The 26,318-nt window shown below is 38.9% G+C and overlaps 1 protein-coding gene across 1 annotated transcript in view; it reads left to right on the top strand.

Moving 5' to 3' along the window:
- The first annotated feature begins 7,070 nt into the window (after positions 1–7,070).
- plcd4a (phospholipase C, delta 4a) overlaps positions 7,071–26,318 on the top strand; it is a 40,567-nt gene continuing 21,319 nt past the window's right edge. Inside the window, exons 1-8 of the mRNA XM_055165818.1 lie at positions 7,071–7,253; positions 11,816–11,863; positions 13,241–13,399; positions 15,023–15,251; positions 15,967–16,096; positions 17,076–17,307; positions 18,660–18,861; positions 20,941–21,085. Of these exons, the coding sequence (XP_055021793.1) occupies positions 11,839–11,863; positions 13,241–13,399; positions 15,023–15,251; positions 15,967–16,096; positions 17,076–17,307; positions 18,660–18,861; positions 20,941–21,085 (1,122 nt within the window). The 5' untranslated portion in view covers positions 7,071–7,253; positions 11,816–11,838. The remainder of the gene's footprint in view (positions 7,254–11,815; positions 11,864–13,240; positions 13,400–15,022; positions 15,252–15,966; positions 16,097–17,075; positions 17,308–18,659; positions 18,862–20,940; positions 21,086–26,318) is intronic.

The raw sequence follows: 26,318 nt of genomic DNA, 5'->3' as shown, positions 1-26,318 counted from the left end.
TAAAGGACGATCGTTTTGACTGTTGACCGTGACACCCTCATCAAAAAAATGTCCAAAATAAGAAAAGTGGATGCTGAGTGTAGAATTTTCCAAGAAAAATTGACTTATTCCTATTTGCATGAAAGTTCATGTTAAAACATTGTGTTGAAATTGTTTTTTTTTTTTTTTAAGATTCAGGTTGTTCATAATATTATAATATTTTGCAAAAGAAAGAGTTCATCAATTAAAAAGATTTCTGGAATAGATTTGTGTTTCTCTGCACAAATATTTGAACTTATTGTTATTTTTGAGGTTTATATGACATGAGTTTTCTGATCCGGCTCCTTTAGGATCAAAGTAGATTGGATACGGCCCCCGGACCAAAATGAGTTTGACACCCCTGGTCTAGTGTATCTGATTCCTGACCTAGTCACTGGAGAGAAATGAAACTGAGTGGAGGCACTAGGTGGCGCCAGCCTGGGTAGGTGAAGGTATATGGATTTTTAAAAAGACAGTGGAGCTGCTTTCCTGTATTACCACATGACATCACAAAGTGGAATGGAGTGGGGGTTTTTTTGGGAGAAGAACTCAGCCTAAATCAGCAGGGTTTGTGTGTTAAACATGTGAATGAAACAAAAAAACACAACTCCAGGTTTGTTTGTTTGTGACGAGGAAACATTAGAACAGATCAGAAAAATAGCCTCATATGGGCATTTTGATTTGAACATTATTTTTGCTTTTAATTAGTTTTCCAAATTGTAACAAACCCAACCGCTTTCCCTTAACTTTCTCCACCATGGCAAGTCCAGCGACTTGCCATGATGTAATCCGCAATGTCTTCTGGGTAACGTAGTTTCCTTTTCCATTGTGAGGGAGCCCCTTCATTTTACTCTTGGCCAAGTCTCTGTAATTCGACCAGTGTAACTCAAACCAAAGTTTTTATTATTAATGCCGCCAGAACTTGAGCAGGGAACACGGTCGAAGGAGTAAAAACAAAAGAGCCACTTACAAATCTCAAAATATTCTCCAAATTGACCGTGCATTTTGTATCGGAATCCACAATTCAGTGATCTCGAACATGCTTTTTTTGCATTACAACTGTAGATACTGGTTTTGCGTCTTGTCCAGTTGCAGCTTGTTTAAATTAGCGTATCAATATTTAAAGAGAAGAAACGTTAGACTAAACTCCATGTGTCATTTTGTCGCCGCTCGCTCACTTGGCAAAAAAGACCCACAGTGGTCCCAAGTCAAATCTGAAGCACTGGTTTAAAAACGAGACAAAAGAAAAACGACTAAGTACAGAAGAAGAATAAAAAATAGTAATAATATATGGATTTAGTGTAGATAGAAGTGGGTAGTGCTCAGTTGCGTTGATGTGAGAGCTTTTTAAAGGTGCATTGTGTAACATTTTTAGTTCAAATGCTGAGACAACAATCCTTTTTATATGTTCATGTCCAAACCAGACCAAGTTACAGGTCAGATCTGTGGAGAGGCGACGCCGCTCACAGTCAGAACGTTGTTTTTCTAGGGATTTTTGAGCTATAAAACCACCTGTAATTAAATAAATGTAAAGTAGAGCTGTTTAAAGTCACACTGTGGAACATTCCAGGCATATAGACACAAGCAGGTGACGGTGAAAGATTTATGTGACAATATGAAATGATTTGAACATTTGCGTTTCTTGCGGCTCCTTCAGATCTGATTTAGTTTGTCTCAGTTTTGCGTCCGTCCTTTGAAAATAATAAGATTTTGTGCTTTATTTAATGTTTTATCCTTCACATTACTAACTTAAAATTATAAATCTGATGTTACTTCAGTTACTTTTTATGTCTCTTGGACCACTACTTTGTACTTCTACTTTTTTGAAGTAACTTAAGGAGACTTGAGAAGCACTTTTAAATCTGAATTCTTTCTATTGTGACCGTAATGATTCACCCTAAGATCTTGTCAAGACGTTTAAAAAGGAAAAATTAACTAAATTCATTTCTACAACTCTTACATACTCTATAAATGCTCATACATAAATATACTATGATTTTTTAAAGTACATTTTATCTTTAAATTCATATAAATTGCAAAAATCTAAGCTATATTTGGTTCTTTGGACTTGAAATGACTTGAAGCTCAAAGCAGACGACTTGGACTTTGGACTTGACTTGGACTTACGGACCAGTGACTCGAAACTCGACTTGCCTGTATATGACTTGGGACTTGACTTGGACTTGACTTGGTCCCACCTCTGGACTCTGTTTTGTTTTGTAGTGCTGCAAAATGACCCAATAAACCACTACTATTACTGAAATCAAGTGACAAAAAGTTACATAATGCTCCTTTATTGTTACGCTCAAGTCAAAATCAAGTCAAAATGTATTTGTATCTAGTGTTGGGAGTGTTACTTTTAAAATGTAATCCCCTACAGATTACAGATTACATCCCCCAAAATGTAGTTTGTAACATAATCCATTAAATTACTTAAAGTGAGTAAAGTAATCTGAATACTTTGGATTACTTGATATTGTTTTGCTTTTTAAAACAGCATGAATGTACCAACCACATCCTGAAAATTCTTGTTTGTTTTCTTCAAATTGTCTGTTGAGCCCAAGTCTCCATGAACAGACTTTTGTTTTAGTCCTGGTTCAGTCCTGGTTTTAGTTCTAGTTTAGTCCTGGATTTAGTCCTGGTTTAGTCCTGTTTTAGTCCTAGTTTTAGTCCTGGTTTAGTCCTGGTTTTAGTCCTAGTTTTAGTCCTGGTTTAGTCCTGGTTTAGTCCTGGTTTAGACCTGGTTTTAGTCCTGGTTTAGTCCTAGTTTTAGTCCTGGTTTAGTCCGGTTTTAGTTCTAGTTTAGTCCTAGTTTTAGTCCTGGTTTAGACCTGGTTTTAGTCCTGGTTTTAGTCCTGTTTTAGTCCTAGTTTTAGTCCTGGTTTAGTCTTGGTTTAGTTCTGGTTTAGTCCTGGTTTAGTTCTGGTTTAGTCCTGGTTTAGTTCTGGTTTAGTCCTAGTTTTAGTCCTGGTTTAGTCCTGTTTTAGTCCTGGTTTAGTCCTGGTTTAGTCCTGGTTTAGCCCAAAATGTGAAAACAGGAAAATACCGCCCTGTAATCCATTTATTTCAAAAAAGTAACTGTAATCCAATTACCACTCACTGAAACAGTAACTGTAACTGAATACAGTTACTCATCATTTGTACTCTGATTACATAACTCCGGTACATGTAATCTGTTACTCCCCAACACTGCCTGTATCACACATTTAATAACCACAGTTGACCAAAGCACTTTTATTATTATTATTATTAAAACTATCATCTTTGTCTTGTCAAATTACACACATCTTAAATTCTTCTTAAACTATTCTGTCGCTGCTTATGAAAAATAAACATCACATTTATCTGTTTTCATTTTAAAAACAAAAAAATCTCCAGTCGATTCCAGTTTCTGTATTTCTCCATTTCTCAAACTAAACCACTTTTGTTCACTTGAATAGCTCGTCAAACACACTTACTTTGTTTAGGATTAGTCAATAATTAGAAATAAAGTACTGTTATTCAGTCGCGCTGGAGTAAAAGAGCCGTGTTATTTGTTTTGTTTAATCTTCGCTGATAAGGTCGATTCATTCAGAGTTGGAGGTTTGGGTTAAAGGCGTCGCCCTGTGTCCATGTTTTTCCAATGTTTAGTGAAACGTGCAGAACTTTAGAGACGACTAATGTGTCCAAAGAGACGGACGAGAGCAACGAGAGACCACAGAGAGAGGGATGGAGGGATGAGAGAGGGAGAGGAAAGAAAGGAGAGAGAGAAAGGAGAATGGGACAGTGGGAAAGGAGGAAAAGAGGAGTAGGTGTGAAGAGGAGGAGAGGAGAAAGGAAAGAAAGAGAGAAGAGGGAGGAGGAAGGATTGGAGAGAGAAAGGGGGAGTGGGTGAGAAGAGGAGAGGAAGAAAGAAGAGAGAGAAAGGAGAGGGAGGAGTGGGAAGAAAGGAAGGAGATGGAAGAGGAAGGTGGAGAGAGAAAAGAAGGAAAGGGGAAGAGTGGGGAAAGAATAGAGAGAAGCAGGTAGAGGGAGAGAAGGAAAGTAGAGACAGAAGAAGGAGGAAAAGAGGAGTAGGTGTGAAGAGGAGGAGAGGAGAAAGGAAAGAAAGAGAGAAGAGGGAGGAGGAAGGATTGGAGAGAGAAAGGGGGAGTGGGTGAGAAGAGGAGAGGAAGAAAGAAGAGAGAGAAAGGAGAGGGGGAGAGTGGGAAGGGAGGAAAAGAGGAGAAGGTGAGAAGAGGAGGAGAAAGGAAAGAGAGAGAAGAGGAAGGAGAAAGGGGGAAGAGGTGGAGGAGAGGGGGAGGTAGAGGGAAAGGAGGAAAAGAGATGAAGAGAGAGGGAGGATAGGTGTGAATAGGGAGAGGTGAGGGAGAAGAGGAGAGGTGGAGGAGAGGAAGAAAGGAGAGAGAGAAAGGAGACGAGGGAGTAGGGGAGAAGAGGAGGAGGGGAGAAAGGAAAGAGAGGGAAGAGAGAGAGAAAAGAAGGAGAGAGGGGGCAGAAAGTGGGAGAGTGGGGGGAAGGAGAGAGAGAATCGGGTAGAGGGAGAGGAGGAAAGGAGACAGAGAAGAAGGAGGAGAAAGGGGGAGAGAGAGGGAGGAAAGGAAAGAGGGAGGATAGGTGAGAAGAGGCAGAGGAGAGGGAAAAGAGGAGAGATGGAGGAGAGGAAGAAAAGGAGAGGGGGAGAGTGGGAAGAAAGGAAGGAGATGGAAGAGGAAGGGGGAGAGAGAAAAGAAGGAAAGGGGAAGAGTGGGGAAAGAATAGAGAGAAGCAGGTAGAGGGAGAGAAGGAAAGTAGAGACAGAAGAAGGAGGAAAAAGGACGGGAGAGAAGAGGAGGAGGAGAAGGGGAGAGAGAAGGAGGTGAGGAGGAGAGGGAAGGGAGAAGAAAGAAAGGAGAGAGAGAGAAAGAGAGGAGGAAAGGAGAGGGAGAGGAGATGGGAATGAAGAGAAGGAGAGGGGAAAAGAGGAGGGAGAAGAAAGGGGACGAGAAGAGAGAGACGAGAGAGGGAGAAAGAGGAGGAAATGAAAGAAAAGAGAGAGAGAAAAAGAAGGAGAAAGGAGAAGGAGAGAAGAGGAGGAGGAGAAGGGGAGAGAGATGGATGTGATGAGGAGGGGAGAGAGAGAGAGAGTAGAAACAAAGGAGAGAGAGTGGGGGAGGAGATGGGAAGGAAGAGAAGAAGGAGAGAGAGAAGAGAAAGGAAAGGAGAAGGGGGGAGAGGAGGGAGAAAGGGGAGGAAATGACGGAAAGGAGATAGAGAGGAAGGGGAGAGAGATGAAGGTGACAAGAAACAAAGGAGGGGGAGAGAGGAGGAAAGGAGGGGGAGAGGAGAGAGGAAGAAAGAGGAGGAAATGAAAGAAAGACGACAGAGAAGGAGGAGAAGGAGAGAGAGAGGGAGGTGAGGAGGACGAGGGGAAAGAAGAAGGAAGAGAGAAGTGGAAACAAGGGAGGGAGAGGAGATGGGAAGGAAGAGAAGAGGGAGAGAAAAGAGAAAGGAGTGGAGAGGGGGAGAGAGGAGGGAGAAAGGGGACGGGAAGAGAGAGGGAGAAAGAGGAGGAAATGAAAGAAAGGAGACAGAAAAGAAAAGAGGAGAAGGGGAGAGGGAGGGAGAAAGAGGAGGCAGAGGAGAGGGAAGGGAGAGAGAGAGAGAGAGAGAGGAGGAAAGGAGAAGGAGAGGAGATGGAAAGGAAGAGAAGAGAAAGGAGTGGAGAGGGGGAGAGAGGAGGGAGAAAGAGGAGGAAATAAAAGAAAAGAGAAAGAGAGAGGGAGGAGGAGGAGGGAGGAGGAGTTTGGCTCTAGTTGAACTCCGGCTCGTCCCACAGGAGCAGTGTCATTACAACATGCAACAGGCGACCGAGCAACACAAGCGCACTTTCAAATGACCAACAACAACACGGGAGACACTTAACACGGGTAAGAACGACTTTAACCAACTTTTTTATTTAAACCAATTTGATTTTAATGGAAAAATTCGAGTCTTTAAAGTCAAAATGTGTCGTTTTGTTGATGTGAAGTGTAAAGTTTGGTCCAGATCTTCAAATGTAATGTTATTTTTGTTTTGATAATTCTAGATTTTATATTATTGACAATTTGTAACTAGTTGTAATGTTAAAGAATGTTTTAATAGTTTGGACAAATTCATATCTCTAGCCAAAGCAACATCAGTACTATTAGTCTTCTTATTGAAAAGGTGAATTTGAAGTTTAAATTATACAACAGAGTGACTATAAGTTGCCTAAAGTAAGTTATGTAAGCTATAACATTCTCAATAATATGGTTACATTTTGCAAATGCATACAAACTTCATAATGAAAACTGTTCAAAAACACAGATATATTTAATTTTGTATTTATAAGCAGGGATAGAATCAAATGTTAAATGAACTAAAGTGTATTGATAATAAGAATTGCTTATTTTGAGACAGTTAATGCCATAACTCTGCAATTACTTACCATTATACATCATGATGTATTAAAAAATAAAGTTGTATACCATTGTAGGTGTAGTCTAATACTCAAATAATGATATCAGTAATATAGGTAAACACATACATTATTTTGTATTTACGTCACAGGGTTCAACCAAAGTAGGTCAATTTTTTCTGCGGTCTATACCAACCCATATTAGATTAGATTTAGATTTCTTTATTTTTAAAATCATAAATTATAAGGTAATAAGTAGTCCTAAATACAGCCTAATCTCCACGTACAGTAATTCTTTATATTATTTGCAGATTTTAGTGCTATTAAATTGTGCATATACTGTATACAATGGCCTTTAGCTGTGTTTACATACAAACATAGAGCTTTTATGTATTAACATTTTGAGTTTGTTTGAAAACTCGCCCACCCGCATCGTTTTAAATTGTGTTCGTCATTAAGAAAAAAAATAAAATAAACATAAATATTAATAGTCCACGCACTATTACAGTTTCATATGTATACTTCTTATTTTTATATAATTTCATAAAAAATAATTTGATTTCCTTATTATTATTATTTTTATTTTTTTTTTTTTGAGGTCACGTGATTCAGACTTGCGTAACAAAACGTGCACTTGTAGCGGTGACTAGCATAACAAAACAAAGCTAAGGTTTTAAGCTTTCGTTTTTATATTTATTTATACTTATTTGCGTTTGATGGCGTATGCATTATGTTTTTACTTTATTTTATAGTTTTTAATATATTATTATAGCCTGTTTAAGTAGTTAAGTTTATCATTTTAATATTAAATTGTCGAAATGAGTGGAGCATGCGAGAGGTAAGCGAACTGTATTTAATTATTTGATTTGTTTATTTAATTATTATTATTATTATTATTTTTTTTTTTCAAACTTTACTTAATAACAATTTCCAAGTATCAGCATTGTCAGGGTAAAATATTTAAATAAAGACAAAAGTTTATTTAATTATTTAATACACGCTTTTTGCAGGCTTCTTTTATCATATTTTAATGAATCATTTTGTCTTAAATTATAAACATTAAGTAAAAAGAAAAAGTAACGTTGCTAAATGCACATCAAGCTATGTTTTGTTTACCATGTTAACAATGCAACCAGCGTGTTATCAATTATATAACCTTTTTAATAATTACTAATTTAGCCTTAGAAGTAGTAGTAGTAGTAGTAGCAGTAGCAGTAGAAATAGTAGTAGTAGTAGTAGTAGTAGTAGTAGTAGTAGTAGTAGTAGTAGTAGTAGTAGTAGTAGTAGTAGTAGTAGTAGTAGTAGTAGTAGTAGTATAGTAGTAGTAGTAGTAGTAGTAGTAGTAGTAGTAGTAGTAGTAGTAGTAGTAGTAGTAGTAGTAGTAGTAGTAGTAGTAGTAGTAGTAGTAGTAGTAGTAGTAGCAGTAGTAGTAGTAGTAGTAGTAGTAGTAGTAGTAGTAGCAGTAGTAGTAGTACAGTAGTAGTAGTAGTAGTAGTAGTAGTAGTAGCAGCAGTAGCAGTAGTAGTAGTAGCAGTAGTAGTAGTAGCAGTAGTAGTAGTAGCAGTAGTAGTAGTAGTAGTAGCAGTAGTAGTAGTAACAGTAGTAGCAGTAGCAGTAGTAGTAGTAGTAGTAGTAGTAGTAGTAGCAGTAGTAGCAGTATTTGTAGTAGTAGTAATATTAGTAGTAGTATTAGTAGTAGGAGTAGAAGTAGTAGTAGTAGTAGTAGTAGCAGTAGTAGTAGTAGTTGTAGTAGTAGTAGTAGTAGTAGTAGTAGTAGTAGTAGCAGTAGTAGTAGCAGTAGTAGTAGTAGTAGCAGTAGTAGTAGTAGTAGTAGCAGTAGTAGCAGTAGTAGTAGTAGTAGCAGTAGTAGTTAGTAAGTAGTAGTAGCAGTAGCAGCAGTAGTAGTAGTAGTAGTAGTAGTAGTAGCAGTAGTAGTAGTAGTAGTAGTAGTAGTAGTAGTAGCAGTAGTAGTAGTAGTAGTAGTAGCAATTAAATAATGTGTATATATGAGTTATATGAGTTATTAGATATAGACTAACTTGAAAATAAAAATAAAAAATATATATGTTGCATAATTAAGTTATTCAAAATTACCACAGTGTTTTTTAAAAGTCATTTAGTAGAACTTTCCTACATTTCAGTCTCATTTGTTGATTTTCTATTAAACTGTTAACTCTAGTGTTGTGTTGCGTTGGCCAGACAGAGATTATGTCGGTTTAGAGTCTGAACAAAAAGTAAAGGATAAACTCAAGTAGAGCAGATCAATGCAGGACAAATAAATAATTGTGATTTAACTGTCAAGATTCTGTTCAAAGTTCATATTCCTTTATAGACACACGTAGCTGAGAGAAGACTTAAAGGGGACTGCGCATATTTCTAGTGGAGAGTTCGCCACCTGATGTCTCCTTAGAAATGTCATTGCTTTGTCTAGAATGTTCCACAGTACAGATTAAACTTAAATATCACGAGGGAGAAAAGCTGGTTACAGTATTACACTACATTGGAATCCAGATCTGTGGAGAGCCGCCCCTATTCACAGAAGGAATATTTTTGAGCAATAGAAACACCCGTAATGAATAAATTCTAGATGGAAATGTTTTTAAAGTCATACCATGGAACATTCTAGGCAAAGCAGTGACATTTCCAAGCAGAACAAATTTCAGAACATGTTTGTAGAGGTCTAAACTACAGGGTTAGCAGCTTTTATTTTACACAGAGTAAGACAGAATATTTTGTTGTTTACAAAGCAAAATATGTTGGCTCAATAACTCCAGTCTTTGTGATTTGCTGATTGTGACGATTTTAAATTGTGATTTCTACTTGATTGGTGTATATCGTGCATCTTAGACCCAGAAATACTTTGAAAACAATACTTAAAGGGTCTATATTGCACAAAATTGACACTATAAGTTAAGTTTTAATGTTGTTACCTCCTTAAAAACAGACCTGAAGTTGTGTTAGTCTTCATCTCCAAACCTGGAAAGTGGACATTTTCAAGTTAACAGCTCCTCAAGTTAACAAAGATTGGAAATTCCAGGGTTGAAATCAAACCAAAATGATTCTAGTGAAGTTATATGGAGTTTGAAAACACAATGGAGCGCTTCCTGTGTTACCAAATGACATCAGAAGGTGTTGTGAGAGAAGAACTTGTGGGTTAAACATGTGTGAGTGAAACAAAAAAACACAACTCCAGGTCTGTTTGTGATGAGGAAAACAGCATTATTACATAGATCAGAAAATGGTGTAATACGGGGCCTTTAATATTTGTGCAGTGACCGTTGTAGAGACCACAAACAGAGCTATAATGAGGGCTAAATAATGGAGCAGAGGTGGAAGTGGCCTCTGGGTGTGATTCAATACAAGCCTGAAACAGATCTGAAAGTGTCTCCTCTGTTTAAGACATTTCACTATAAAAGTTTAAGCACTGAGTTGTGTAATACGGGTTACATTACCAACTATTACTGTAACTCCACAGGGCTGCGAGAGGAATCACACGCGGATCACACTGGAATCGCACTTTGAAAAGACGCAAATCGCAAATACTGCAATTTTTGAGTCATCTGCATTCCAGCCAAAAGAAAAGTTACATAATGTGTCTTTATATAAAACTAAAAACAATAACAAAAAATACTTCCTCTCAGAATTATAAGGTTTTATTTGAAGGCGTTCTGTGTAGTCCTGAGATATTTATGGTTTAAAGTTTTGATCACTTGTACAACAGAAAAAAAGAGAGCAATACATTCATATGATATATCGCCGAAGAAAGAAAGAAAGACGATAAATCATAATATTGGAACTAATTTATGCCTCTGACTTGATAAAAGCTTGAGTAGGTATATCACACAAAACTGTTCTAAATATTGTTAAAAATAGCTAAATGAATCATAGAGCAGAAAAATAACAAAAAGGTCCCCACTAGTACAAGTTCTCTCGATAAATACTGACCCTCAAAAATGATTGTTCCATCAAACCTGTATTGAACGATAAGTCGATATAGTAATTATTATGACAGGTCTGCAGATTGAGTCAGGCAGATTACAACACAAGTTGATCTTTGATACTGCAGATAGAGCCATCTGTTTTTGCTTGCACCAAACTGTATAACATTTTGTGAGAGTTAACAGAAGGCACCCAAGAACAATAAATACATATACATAATACAGATATTTCGACAAGAGTATCAAATAGAGCCTTATCATTCTAAGAGGATGTCTGTTGATACTTTGCAGTTGATGTCATCCACATTCCCTGGGGGTGTGATGCTAACTGTAAGCTCTATTCTGTCTGAGGCTTTGTTAGACTTTTATCTGAGCTTTATTTTAACTCCAGGAGATCTGTTATTATTCAATTCTTTTTATTGACTTTTATAAATGTTTAAACATAGATAAACATAACACAAAAACAACAACAAGACAGCAGGCAATTCCAAAAGAAACAGAAACTCAAAAATTCAAAAGATATTATATCGATGTCTAGAAGTCATATTAGTTATATGAATTAGCAAAAGAAAAATAATAATAATAAAAATATATACATACATATGTATATACATACATACATACACATACGTACATAATAAATAATTGAAGGAAAAAATACCAGGAGATCTGTTAAACAAGTCCATCTCATTTAGACCAGGCTGGCGCCACCAAGTGCCTCCACTCAGTTTCATTTCTCTCCAGCGACGAGATCAGGAATGGGAATACACTAGATGGTTTGCAGGAACCCTGGAAGTTGTAGACCGTACACCAGCCAATCAGAGAAGAGCTGTGAAGTCATGATGTCAAACTCAAGCGTCTGTCTGGGTCCCTTTTCTGGTTCAGCACAACAGTAAACAAACTTGTTGAGATGTATATAGACGAAGACAGACAATCTGTGTTGGCAATGATTTTCCGAGATTTAGGATTTAAAGCCAGAACAAAGAGAATGTTTGGTGAATTTTATCAAGGGGAAAGACGTTATTGCCCTTCTTCCTACGGGATTTGGCGCATTACATACACGAACAAATAGCAGCGATTGGTTAAATAAAAAAAGTACCCGCCTACTGTTGAGCGAAAGAATGAATCCTAATGGTTTCCATAAAGTGAAACCGACTGATGAATCAGGCTACATCATTTGCAGACTGTTTTTCACCTTTTTATTGAAAATCAAGCTCCTAAACACGAGCCTGAACATTCATATTGATCTCAGGCTCCCGAAAATATGTTATGTTATATATTAAAATCCACTTTGTATTTTTTTTTTTTCAGTTTTCTGAAAATAAAAATGTGTCACCATGGTAACTGATGAACATTCCTCCATAGGGGCTGGGATAGATGTAGAACCCCCCCCTCCACAGCATGATGTCACTGTAAAGTATCGGTAGACAAAAATGTGACGTTGTTTTGTGTGTTTTTCTAGATGGCCCTGTGAGGAGACACCCAATGGCTTCCACAGGCACTGGCCTCCGTGAGTACACAACATACATTACACACACATCAATAATACACAAGGCTCACGTGACGCACAACTGAATCCTATAGTTTAAACCGAGCTGGAGCCGGGTCAGAGCTTTGTGGGTCAAGGTGCTGTTTAAAGGTAAAGGTGCACTGTGCAACTTTATGGTGGAGGGTCTGCTGCCTACTTGTCTCCATGTACGAAAAATCATGTGTTAAAAATACATTATTTGCTTCTGTGAATAGGGGCGACTCTCCACAGATTTGACCTGTAATGTAGTGTAGTGCTGTGACCTGCTTGTCTCTCTCATGATAAATAGATTTAATCTATTTTGTGGAACATTCTAGACAAAGCATCAACATTTCCTTGGACATAAGTAGGTGATGGAGCCTTCACTAGAAATGTTACACAGTGCACCTTTAACTGCAGGTTTATGGTTCATGTCTCTGTAATTACTGGGCCCACATAAAAAAAAAAAAAAACATGCAAAGAGCTTGACATATTTTCAATCCATCCATTTTCTTCCACTTATCCGGGGGCAGCAGTCTAAGCAGGGGCTCTCAGACTTCCCCCACCCCAGACACTTCCTCCAGCTCCTCCAGGGGGACCCCAAGTCGTTCCCAGGTCAGCCCAGAGACATAGTCCCTCCAGTGAGTCCTCGGTCTTTCAGGGGAAATGCCCTGAACACACCCAGGAAGCATCCGGAACAGATGCCCGAGCCACCTCAGTTGGCTCCTTTTGACGTGGAGGAGCAGCAGCTCTACTCCGACCTCCTCCCGTGTGACCGAGCTCCTCACACTATTTCTAAGGGAGCGCACAGCCACCCTGCGGAGGAAAGTCATTTCGACCGCTTGTATCCTCCATCTCGTCCTTTCATTCATTAGCCAAAGCTCATTTTAAGTGCCGTATTTTCAGTATTAACACATAAACAAACAAAGGCTGAATTATTTATATAACATTTTCAGAAAGTGGTGCCATTATTCAACCACAAAGACGTGATTGTAGTCAGTTGAAAGAACTTCAAACTATGAGATGAATATTGTGAACCCAATCCCAAACAAATAATGATAAGGTTCAACATTATTAGTACTAGAATTTTAAAAGAATTTGATAATGTTATAATTTCAGACGGAAATGCAGAAACCTATAACTGTATGGGAGATTCAGTGTTTTTGCAAGACGTTTGTTGGCTACAACCATGACTTTGGGGCTGAACAATGACACCACTTACTGAAGCTGTAGTGAAGAAAGAATTTTCACTTCCGTATTTATACTGACAGAGAAGACTTTGAACTTTGTGCCAGTCTGTCCTCCAGCTCAGGTTAAACTGCAGGGATTCTGTACAGCTTAACGATGTCTGTTTTAACAAGTGTCGTTCTGTGGTGTCAGGGATCCAGTGCGATGATAACCTGCAGTCGATGCTGGTGGGGACGGTCATGAGGAAGATCAAGTCTCGAACCTGGAAAAAACAGAGACACTTCAGACTCCAGGACGACTGTATGACCATCTGGTACCAGTCCAAGAAAGCCGGCAACGCTCATTCCACATGTGAGGGACTTTACTGAACTTATATATGTACTACTACTACAGTTTTAATATGGAAATAAGAGGGTTAGTATTACTTTTTGACCATCTAGTACCAGTCCAAGAAGGCTGGCAATGATCACTCCACATGTGAGGGACTTTACTGAACTTATATATGCACTATTATTACTACAGTTTTTATATGGAAATAAGAGGGTTAATATTATTTTTTGACCATTTTGTACCAGTCTAAGAAGGCTGGCTATGCTCACTCCACAGAATTGTGAGACATTATAATACACTGAATTAATATGTACTATCAACAAGTAATATGTACAAGTCAGTATTTTCACTCCAGTCCGAAGTAAACCCTGTATGGTTCCAGAGGGGTCTAACCTTTTTTGGACACTGATATGCTTTAAGCTAAAGGAAGGATCTCCAACCTGTAGCTCGAGAGCTACCTTTACCTCTCCATCTTCTTCCAAGTAGCTCACCAAGGGATTTCTGAATTATACCTATTGTGCTTAATAATTAAAATCTGATTATTTACCATTATAGATGTATCGTTTTGATGCCTAACCTGTGCACTAATAAATGGATAATGGGTTATGTTTCATAAGCATCTAATTGTACCCTCTCTAAGGCTTCTCAATTTCTTGCGACTGCTAAAATGAGTAGCTCTCTTTCATTTTTGATTTGTAAAGGAGGTCACCGGAGGAAACGGTTGGAGACCCCTGCTTTAGGCTAAGGTGTGGCTGCACAAACAAAATTACTGAGTGTGAGAGAACGCTTTCTCAGGCAAAAAAGACAAAAAAATCTGATACGAAAAGAAAATTTCTCACCAAATGCTCACTTGATGTTGTGATGATTGCAGCTTACATGTTAAGACGACATACTTAGCAAAGGTAACATTGCACATTTAATAATCACCCTATGATTCAAAAGTATAGTTCAGGCACAGTTTAGGTTTAGCCCTTAAAGCTTTGATTGTGGCCCAGACGAGGATTTGGGCCAAAGCACGGCACAGAGCTCACGTACGTGCACCCACATCACTTTACTATACGAACCTTGTGTGTGCGCTGATGTTACTCACACGAGGAAATGTGAATGAAGTGAATCTGCTCCAAACCAGACAGTGAATCTGCACTTACCTTCAATACGAACTGTGACAGAGACAGAAGTTTTACAGTTGATAGTCTCCGGGTGTCCTCACTCCTCTGTGCTGTTGTTAAATCCATAAACTCAAAGAGGAGCACGTATCATAACAAGACTCATATCTGTCTCATTATTTAATGGATATTTCACTGGACTTATCTTCTCCGCTGAAACTAAACAAATGGCTCTGTGTGATGACGTTATTGCGCTGTGGCTCAGGTCGTGCAAGTGTGAGTGCAGAACGTAGACTCCTAGACAGTCGTGCTTGAGTCTAGGATTCTGCCCAGGTTTTAAAGTCCTAGTGTGAGTTCGCCCTCACAGACCCAAGCCCTGCCCCTGGACTCAGAAACACAACTCAGACTCAGCTGGAGGTGGCCACACGCTGAGGCCCCTAGTGAATAGCGCCTTCTCTTTTTTTTCTCCTTCTCTCTCTCCCTCTGTCTCTTCAGAAAGTTCCACAGTGCACCTTTAACCTTCTCTGTCTCTGTCCAGTCTCCGTGAGTGATGTGGAGGCGGTGCGTGAGGGTCACCAGTCTGAGGTGCTCCTGTCCATCGCGGACGAGTTTCCGGCCGAGCGCTGCTTCACTCTGGTCTTTAGGGGGCGCCGTGGGAACCTGGACCTGGTGGCTGAGTCTGCAGAGGAAGCCCAGTCCTGGATCAGAGGGATGAGGAAACTGATCGAGAATGTGGAAAACATGGGAGAGAGGGAACGCCTGGACCAGTATCCTTTTAAATAATTTTAATCCCATAGTTTTGCAGAGGGGAGACAACATTGGTGTTTTTCAGATTCTAATGTGAGGAAGAGCCAATTTTCCTATTGATTACTCTAACATAAAATATCCAATAGGTAAATTCACAAATGTTAAACCTGATCATTTCTTTTAGTGACTAGAACTTGCTGTATTACAACATAAATCTGCATTTTAACAGTTTTAATTTAACTGCTCCTTCTCTGTATTGAATAATATTGGCCTTTTAGTTGTTTACTTTTGTAGCATTACAGTTCTTGCTTATTTGGAGAACAGAAATTTGTTTATGTTTATATATTGCAGTTACAGTGGTTAGAATCTCTCTCAGATCCTTGGGCAAGACATTTTACCCTCCATATAGGTATGAATGTTGTGAGTAAGTGGTTTGTGGTGGTCTGTGGGGCTGATTGTGCAGATTGGCAGCCTTGATTTTGTCAGTCTGTCCCAGGGCAGCCTATAGTTGTGGCTTACCTCTAACAAGTGCGGAGTAAATGAAAAATTCCCTCCTCCAGGCCAAGACTTGATGACAAAATGTTTAAAACTTAATAGGACCTTACTAATTTGAAATTGTTCTATAATAATAAAAAGTTAAACATATTTTTGGCTTTGTTCTAGTAGTAGTAGTAGTAGTAGTAGTAGTAGTATTTGTAGTCCTCCTGGATGTTTTTGTCCTTATGAGTTCCTCAGGTGGATCGGAGACTGGTTCAAAAAGGCGGATAAGAATCGCGATGGGAGGATGAACTTTAAAGAAGTGAGAGACCTGCTGAAGATGATGAACGTGGACATGAACGAGCACCACGCTCACAGACTCTTCACCGTGAGTCTTTAATACTGCGGAACCTTTTCTGTTTCAGTCTCCACCCTCTGCTCTTCTCAATGGAGTTTGCTTAGAATATTTCACACAACATCTTAATCTTATATATTTTAGATTTATTCATTTTGTTGATTGTTAAAAAAAAAAAAAAAAAAAAAAACTTGAAAAACTAGGCATTTTTAGTTCGTCACCTCTCCTCGGGTCTGATCTGTAACTTGGCTTCATATGCTTTTCTCCATGGAGATGGATATGTGTAATGCAATACTGTGTTCAATTCCAGGCCAAGTTGTGAACCCTCCACCAGAAAAGTTACATAGAGCACCTTTTAAATCTCCTAAATGTTAAAATAGTCTTTTACAACCTGAAAATGCATGTAGGGGATAATATGAATCCATGTATTATTCATTCATTCATTTTTCTAAGTAAAACCAAAAATAAGAAAATGGAAAAGCAACTATTTTCTTCATTATTTATCTCCAAAACCAAAATTAAAAAACGCATAACAATTCATTTTTTCAGTTGTCGATTTTGTGTTTAAATGAATAATGGAAAAAACGGACAACGGCTGTTTTCCGCTTCATCCAATTTTGACCCTTATGGACTAAACCAGGAACAGGAAACAGGAAATGTCTGTTATCTGTTTTTTCCATTATTCATTTAAACAAACTCGAAAACTGAAAAAATTAATCGTTATCTGTTTTTTCATTTTGGTTTTGGAGACAAATAATGAAGAAAATAGTTGTTTTGTTTTCGTTCTCTTATTTTTGATTTTATTTTGAAAAACTAATCAACTAATGATACACGGATTAATATGGTTTGTTCAAATTATTCTCTTTTCCATATCTATCAAAGCTACTAAGCAAATTGTTCAGTGTTGTTTCTGATTTTTATTTCATTTCACTTGTATACTTTTTCATTCTAATAATTCAGTCCCATTGTTTCTTTTTCCCCTCGCTCATCCCCTCCTCTCTCCTGACTTCAGATGGCGGACAAGTCTCAGTCCGGCACTCTGGAGGACGATGAGTTTGTGTTGTTTTATAAAATGTTGACGCAGCGCGAGGACCTGCTCCGAGTTTTCCGGGAGTTTTCCACAGACGGGCAGAAGCTTTCACTCAGAGATCTGGGGGAATTCCTGAGGGACGAGCAGCTGGAGACCGGAGACCCCCAAACGAAGGCGCAAGAGCTGGTGGATAAATATGAGCCGTCTGAGGCAGGTGAGACTGACAGGAACAGAGAGATGGAGTAAACAGGACAATACAGAGCTGCAGGTTTAAACAGGAGGGAATATGAGACAAAGAGTGTATATACTTAATTATTTTTTACTAGTACAACTCAGAGAACTAGAAATCTAATTAACAAAAGCATGTAATTTAGTACATGGATGTGTCATTTAATAAGTACAGTGAAATTTGAAATAACTTTTGTCTTTACCGTATTATTTTGGCCCCTTTTTTACATAATTTTCCTTTTCAAAATGTGCAGAGATGTGGACAAGTCATATCAGATGTAACTGTTTACATTTCAGTAATCTGATAACTCCAGAAATCAGATAACGATTGTATTTTTTGTGCATATAAACATAGTCATTGTCTCGTCTTAAAAGTCACTTTTATTCTCTGGCTTTTAACACTGTGCTTTGTGTGGTCCTCTGTGTCTTTTATTGTTTTGTTTTATTGATTTTATTTATTATTATGGGTAGGGGAGTGCAAAAATATTGCAATATCGATATGTCGTATTGTTTAATTTGATGATACAGTATCGATAGCGTGGGCTGCTGTATTGATATATTGCCAAGAGTAATATTTTACTAAATTATTTTGTGTAAGACTTACAATTGTGTTGACATTTTCACTGTTTTGATGAGCAAAATTGGCATGTTTCATATTACCTTTGCGCAAATTTACTAGATTTTTAGTGTCACACCCATGTTTTAGCCTTTTTTCCACGGAACCGTATCGAAATGATTTGAAATATATCGTATTAAATCGTACTGAATCAAAAGTGTGCTGTATCGAAAAACATATCATCTCGAGGCCTCTGTATCGTATCGGCAACTTCTTAATGATACCCAGCCCTACTTATGGGTCTATATTTCACAGTTTTATTTGTTTTTATTGTTTTAAATTGTAGATTTTTGATTTTTTGAACTTTGGAAACAGTTTTTGTTTTTAAAATATGATATAGAAATAAAATGGATTGGATTGGAGTGTGGGCCAATGTGCTTAGCTCTGGAATGTAGAGTCAAGCAATTCTGATTAGTTTTCCTTACGATTTTACTTATTTCCACTGCCCAAATCAGAATTAAGTATAACTAGGCTTAACATGCATTTTTACATTTAAATAAAGTAGAAATTGGGATGGAGCAGGAGAAAATTATAACAACTGTGCCTCAGAATGTATTGAAGCTTACCAACATTCAGTTAAATCTTCTATTTCGTGGTCATTTTTTATGAGTATAGGCCATTTTCTCACGACAAATGTACAAAAACAACTCAAATGTGACTTTACTTAACTTTACATAACGTTTCACAAGACATATTCATGCGTTGTGTGTGTTGTTTCGTAGCTAAGCAGATGAAGGCGATGAGTTTCGATGGCTTCCTGATGTACCTGGGCTCTTCAGAGGGGAACATCTTCGACCCCAAACGTAGAGGAATTTACCAGGACATGGAGCAGCCGCTGAACCACTACTACATCTCCTCCTCCCACAACACCTACCTGATGGAGGACCAGCTCAGAGGGCACAGCAGCGTCGAGGGATACATCAGGTACGGAGCTGCTGAGGTTTACGCTTAATTTAGGCATTTACATTTCAGCTCTATAATGGCTTTTTACTTAACTTATGCAGTTTTTAGACTTTAGACAGACTTTATTGATCCTCAGGGGACATTACTTGGACACAGGAGCTCACACATCACAATATATTAAAAGAACAAATATGATGTGTATGTATGTTGTTGTTGTTATTATTGTTGTTGTGGTTGTTGTATGTTAATGTGGTCAGTTGTTTACGTGAACATTTTTGTCTGAAAATTAATACAAAAATATTTGAAAAAAAATAACAAAGAACAAGAAATTTGAAAATGGTATTAAAACTTCTAAAAATGTAGCAATAAGAAAGAGACTCCTGTCAAAAACTGGTGTCTGTCAGGCGCACGGTGTGAATTAATTTTCTGCAACTTTTTTATGCACATTTGACTTTCTTACTCTAATATATCAGAGGTGGGGCTTGCAAGTTGTGACTTGGACTCGAGTTCAACTTGAATCTCAATGACTCGGGACTTGACTCGGACTTGAGGCCTGTGACTTGAGAACACTTGATGCTTCTCCTAAAAAATATATGTTTTTTTGAAAATACATTTCTCTTTACAGTTGATAAATGCGGTGATGAATTTTACAGGAACAAACTGGAACATGTCCCTCACACTTCTGTTTGTTACTTTGGATGGAACTGAAGTACTGTGATACTCAAAAGTACTACAGTAATATAAAGTACAATACAATAAAACAGAGGGAACACATAGAACATGATCCTTCCATTTCAGTGCAGACTACATGACAAAATATCTGCATTTTTAAATCTGAATTCTTTCTGACCATAAAGATTCACACTAAAGTCTTGGCAAGACATTTAAAAAGGAAAAATTTGCATTTCTATAACTCTTATAAAAATACTTATATATGGGTATTGTATATGAGTATTTATAGAATATTTAAGAGTTGTTGATATTAATTTAGTTAATTATTCCTTTTTAAATGAATAGAAAGAATTCAGATTTAAAAGTACTTTTCAAGTCTTCTCAAGTCACAGGCCTCAAGTCCAAGTCAAGTCCCAAGTCTTAGTCCATTTTATCAAGTCAAGTCTCAAGTCCTGAAAACAAGTTACGACTTGCAAGTATTTTAATAATTACAAATTTATATGGTCATAACAATTATATGGTAACATAAATATAATATGTTGTAGTGGAAAATGTATGTTGCATGAAAATGTTTTTGTTTTGACATACAGTACAGTAATAAATATTAAACATTTCATTTTGAGTTTCTGTTTCTACTAGTTTAGGATTAAGTCCAGGTTTGGTTCTAGGTTCAGTCCCAGTTTAGTCCCAGTGTTTAGTGTGTGTGTGTGTGTGTGTGTGTGTGTGTGTGTGTGTGTGTGTGTGCTGGTTTAATAACTTATAATGAATGATCAACCATCAGCACAAATTACTGAGAGAGGCTTCATCCTTTCTCTGAATTCCTAACGAACAAATTGAGTGTTAAATCTCTCTTTTCCTGGTGCTTCTCAGTAAAAACCCCTCTCTCTAATTCACTTCCTGTGGTCCTCTGTTTCTCTCTTCCTTCATCCATCAGTTCTTTTCCATCAGAGGCAGTCACTGTGTAATGTGCTGACGTCAGGGACCATTTAAGAGCCTCAATCACATTTGTGTTAAACTGCTCCATCCAATAAACCAGGACCAGAGCCGTGGAGACACACAGACGAGAATACAGAGTGGATTAAGCACTTACGCTAGAGCCTGTATTACATTATGCACATTTTGACCAGCAGCATTTATAAATTAAATCTTCTAGCATTAAAATATTGATACTTTGCAGCTGAAGTCATCAATACTCCTTCCTAACTAGAGGCACTGCTCTGTCTGAAGCTCTGTTACTTGAGTTAGACTTTAATCTAAATCCGTTTTGTTTGTTTTTTTTCCATTCATGCTCTGTTCTGGCTACTAACAGTTTAACATTATCTTGCTTTTCTTGTTCACGGTGAATACACACTTTTAATTCTATTCATTTTGGACTACATATAACCCACTTCTGGCCTATTTAACATGATCATATTTTTCCATTTTTAGAGCTCTGAACAGGGGCTGTCGCTGTGTGGAGATCGACTGTTGGGATGGAGCCAACGGGGAGCCTATAGTTTATCACGGACACACTTTCACCTCCAAAATCCTGTTTAAAGACGTGGTCAGCGCCGTCGCCAACTACGCATTCAAGGTAACAAACTTCCATCCATCCATTTTCTTCCGTGGCGACCCGGCCCCGGCGGGTCGCAGGGGCAGTAGTCTAAGCAGGGACTGCCACACTTCCCTCACCCCAGACACTTCCTCCAGGTCCTCCAGAAGGACCCCAACGTGTTCCCAGGCCAGCCCAGAGACATAGTCCCTCTAGAGTGTCCTGGGTCTTCCCCGGGGCCTCCTCCTATGTGACTGAGCTCCTCACCCTATCTCTAAGGGAGCGCCCAGCCACCCTGCGGAGGAAACTCATTTCGACCGCGTGTATCCGTGATCTTGTCCTTTCGGTCATTACCCAGAGCTCATGACCATAGGTGAGGGGATGAACGTAGATTGACGGTAAATCGAGACCTTTGCCTTTCGGCTCAGCTCCCTCTTCACCACAACGGTCCGATACAGCGACCGCATCACTGCAGACGCTGCACCGATCCACCTGTCAATCTCACGTTCCGTCCTCCCCTCACTCGTGAACAAGACCCCGAGATACTTGAACTCCTCCACTTGAGGCAGGGACTCTCCACCCACCTGGAGAGGACAAGACACCTTTTTCCAGTCGAAAACCATGGTCGTGGATTGGAAGAGCTGAGACTCATTCCAGAGGCTTCACACTCGGCTGCAAACCGGCCCAGTGCACACTGCATCTCCTAATTTGATGGAGCCATCAGGACAACATCATTTGCAAACAGCAGAGATGAGATCCTGTGGTCCTCAAACCGGACCCCCTCCGGCCCCTGAATGCGCCTGGAAATTCTGTCCATAAATACAATGAACAGAACCGGTGACAAAGGGCAGGCCTGGCCGAGTCCAACTTTGACTTCTTTAATTGTATTTATTAAATATTTTAGCAGCCATTGTAGTACTGCTTTTTGGAACTACAGCTTCTCAAATTGTATTTCTTATCAACTCTTTTTAGTCCAAGCCAAAGGTAAATTCAGTAAATTCTCATGTGTGAACAATCTTGTCCCATCCCTAAAATTGTAATTCTGATTTATTCTGAGTTACAAAAACATTGAACATTATGGCCAAGTTTTTATTGTCATAATTTGGTGTTCTCTCTATGATCAGATTTTGCTTAATATGTCTCATTTAAAAAAACTCTTTAAAAATCTGCACTATTGGCTAAACTATTGTCTCATATATTGGTTCTACCCGTCCTTTCTTATCGTCTTTTGATACTAATTCCTCTCAGATTGGCGGCGGTGTCTGTCTAGTTGTTGCTCGTGTCATGGTTTAACAGTCTGATTGGAAAGTTGATCCCGCGCTCCTCATCCAAGCGTTCACTCAATCGAACAAGAGGCTGATCTTAAATTTATGAAGCGATTACAACCGGGCCATAATATCCACACATGAGTCGACAGATACTGGTGTCAGGAGCGAGCCAAACAGAGACAGGTTCAGAAGTGTGTCAGAGCAGAGGTGCAAAAGGGCATGTCTGTAGAGAGGGGAGGACAGGTTAAAATACTAAAATTTCAAACTTTGATATTAAGGAAGAGACTTGCTGCTCAATACTGATTCTGATACTGCAAGGATAATAAAAACTCTTTTTCTTTTGACAATAGAATGTGATTTTCAGTATTAAATCCACATTGGTTTTTAGTAGATACTAGATACTAGGGATGTAACTGTACACAAAAATCACAGTTCAGTACGTACCTCGGTTTTGAAGTCACGGTTCAGTTCATTTTCAGTACAGTACGGGAACAAAATGCAAAACAATTTGTGTATTTATTAAAACCACAATTTGTTTTAACATTATACAAATGGGGAAATAAAATAAATGCAAAGTGCTGCTTGGTAATACTAATAAGTTCAATAAAATACTCTCAAATAAGCAACAAATGAATGAAATATAAAAAATAAATTCCCTGTAAACAGTAAACAAATCTTTTTAAAATGTAAAGCGCAGCACTAACAGTTCCAGGAGGAAGTTTTACTCAATTTTCATATTTTTGGTCAGAAAAAACAACTTGTCCACATCGTCTGCAGTAAGTACAGATCTGCTGGTAGCTGCAACGTCCCCAGAGGTTGAAATTACCCTTTTGCTAAAGACAGAGGTCGTAGGTGCTGGCTAAAAGCAAAAGTGAGGACCATGGAGCAACGATCGTAGTTTTGCGAGGATTCACGCGGTTCGGAGGGACGTAGTCAAGGCGGGGAGCAATTGTTGTCAAGGTGACTGCCCTAACTATAAAGCGCTGCGGGAAACACTGCCCCAATCACGGATGAGTTCCCTTGTGAATATTAAAAATCCGAGCCTTCCGTGTAGCTGCACATGTAGTGGCGAAATGTAAACACACACAAATTGCGCAAACTCACTCGTGCACAGACCTGCACCGAACCGAACGTCCCATATCGAAAAGGTTTGACACAAATAGATGAACCGTTACACCCCTAATTGATACTGTATGAACATCTAGTTTTGATACTTTTACTATGGATTTACTATTTGATTTAAAATTTTTGACAACCCCATACTCATGTAAGAGGAACGTTGCCTCAAAATAATATTACTTAAAGGTTGTATGGAAGATTTTTTTTAGTTTCAAACTGTCAGTGAAAGATTAAAATATATTACAGAGACGCAGCAGCTTTGTAATTATGATGACCAAAAAAAAAAAAGAACGAAAATCTATCAACTGTGGACGTAGTGAGGCCAGATAAACATCAGCCAATAGAAAACGAGGCTCCCTCATTTTCTATTGGCTGTTAGGTTGTCAATCAAACTCCCTATTATAACTGACTCGTCGGAGCGCGAGGATTACGTGGTTACGTTGCTTCCTCGCATTTCGCACAAAGTTTGTCGCGACGGCGGACGAGAATCCACGACCGGTTCGCTGCAAAAGAAAGTCTGTTTTTGAGGTCGCTGAAAGAAGAAGAGAAGAAGGAGAAAAAGGAGCGAAGACAAACTGAGGTGATTCTTGGAGATCTCGTCCAGCGATGGCGCGACCGAAGCAGACGAAGGGTCTAAAAACTGACGCGTCGGTCGCTGAATTACTTCTAGACAGGAAACTTCAACAGTAATTCTGAATGCGCACAAGGACTGTCGCTGTATTTCTCTTCCCTTAAAAAAAATCCTCTATACAACCTTTAAGGTAAGATACGCATTATTGTCCCCATAGACAAATTCATCCTGCGTTTGATCTGTCCTTCAGCGTCTCTGGGTTAAACCTGTCAGGAGCAGTGGGACCATCTTCAGATCTTGGTCCAGTCTTGGTCAGGACTATCTCAGCTGGAGGATTTGATCTATTGTACGTGTTTAGGGATGTGGAAAACTAGAGGAAACCCACTCAGACACAGCAAGAACATTCAAACTCCACACAGAAAGGTGATGAAGGAATCAAACCTGTAACCTTCTTGCTGTGAGGCAGTGCCGTGCCACCAAGTAAAACTCTAAAGTAGTAAGGGTATTTGAGGAAACTATTACTACTACTCAAGTAAGAGTAATTGTAAGGCGCAACATCTGATTTACGATTTTAAGCAACTGTAATTGGAAGGAAACATTATCATTAGGTGTTAGGTTTATCTAAACATTAAAACAAGAAGAAAGACAAGAGATTAATTCAGTTTTACTCGCGAGGAGAACGGGCAGAGAGTGGGCATCAGACCAACAGTCTCCACACGTTCTGATGACTCAAGGCCGCTCTCCTCTTTTTATTTCATTAGGAGGCCCTAGTTACAGAATGATAATTCTCAAGGGGAAGGGGAAACCAGCAAAGACATAATAAGAAACTGATGCAGCTATGCATAGTATAAACACATAAAACATGATTAACAATCAGGAGGTGCATTAGGTCAGACACCATCATAACTCTTGCATGTGTGACAGTGGGAGTTGGCTTCATGTGAGGAATCATCTCGAGCGACAGGACACTGCACACAGTTGTCAAACACACAGAGGTTATTCATTTTCATACAAGTGATTGGTACATTATAAATCAAAGAATTGTAGTACATAAATGGTTAACTCATAGGCCTAGAATATCACACAAGTATTTAGCAAATATGTGATAATAAAATTATTCTGACATTAGGTCAACATAAATTATATTTTAAAAGCACTGCGTAACATTTCTGGTGGATTGTCCACTACCTACTTATCTCCACGGAAATGTTATTCTTTCATCTAGAATGTTCCACAGTATTGATCAGGAGCGAGACAAACAGACCAGTTACAGCACATTACGATTCAGATCGAATTATAGTTTTTCGAGCAACAGAAAAAATAATGTAATGACTAAATGCTAGATGGAAATGTAATGTCATACCAGGGATCTTTAATTTAACTCAAATTTCAGCCGTGTTTGTGATTGTATAACTCGTGTACAGTAAGTTAGATGAATGTAACTTGGTGCAACTCTATATTGTGTGGCTTTGACCCTTTGCTCCTCTCAAACGGCAGCAGGTCCACAGGTGCACGAGGCTTCAGTTTCCCCACATGATAATACTTACTCTGTGTTGAGTTACAGCCTCTCTCACCTCTCTCCCTCTTTCTCTTTCTCTCTCTCCGCCCTCCTCCTTCTCTCTCCCTCCTTTCTCTCACTCTCTCTCTTTCAATTTTGTGTCCTCTCTCTCTCTCCCGTGGGCCTTTTCCTCCCTTTTCTGTCTTACTTCTTCTCTCCCAAATCCTTCTCTCTCTCTCTCTCATCTTTCTCTGTCCCTCTTCTTTTTACTCCCCTTTAATCAACTCTCTCTCTTTTCTATACCTCTCCTCCCATCCCCATCTCTGTCCTCTCTCTCCTCTCATCTCTCTCCTTTCTGTCCTCTACTTCAAATCCTCATCCCTCTCTTCCCCCCCTTCCTCCACTCTCTTTCTCTCTCTCTCTTTCCCTCACTCTCCTCCTCTCACTCCCTCTCTCTTCCAATCTCTCTCTATTTTCTAATTTCATCTCTTTATCTCTCTCTCTCCTCCCTTTTCCCAACCTCCCTCCCCTCTCTCTGTCCTCTTTGTTCCTACTCTCTACCCCTCTGCCCTTTTCTCTTTCCTCTGTCTGCTCTCTCACTTTCTTTTGTCTCCTCCCTCTCACCCCTCTCCTTCTCTTCTCTCTCTCTGTCTCTCACTCTCTCATCTTTCTCTTATCTTTTTCTATCCTTCTACTTTTTATTCCCCTTTCACCAACTTCTCTCTCTTTTCTATACCTCTCCTCCCTTTCTCATCTCTTCTCTCTCTTTGCTTCTCTCCTCTGTCTCTATCCTCCAATCCCTCTCTCTCATCTCCTTTC

The sequence above is a fragment of the Boleophthalmus pectinirostris genome, unplaced genomic scaffold (assembly GCF_026225935.1).
Source record: "Boleophthalmus pectinirostris isolate CB_2022bp ecotype Guang Dong unplaced genomic scaffold, ASM2622593v1 HiC_scaffold_11, whole genome shotgun sequence".
Taxonomy (NCBI): domain Eukaryota; kingdom Metazoa; phylum Chordata; class Actinopteri; order Gobiiformes; family Gobiidae; genus Boleophthalmus; species Boleophthalmus pectinirostris.
Note: the sequence above shows the minus strand (reverse complement) of the source record. Positions and strands in the feature narration are given on the sequence as shown.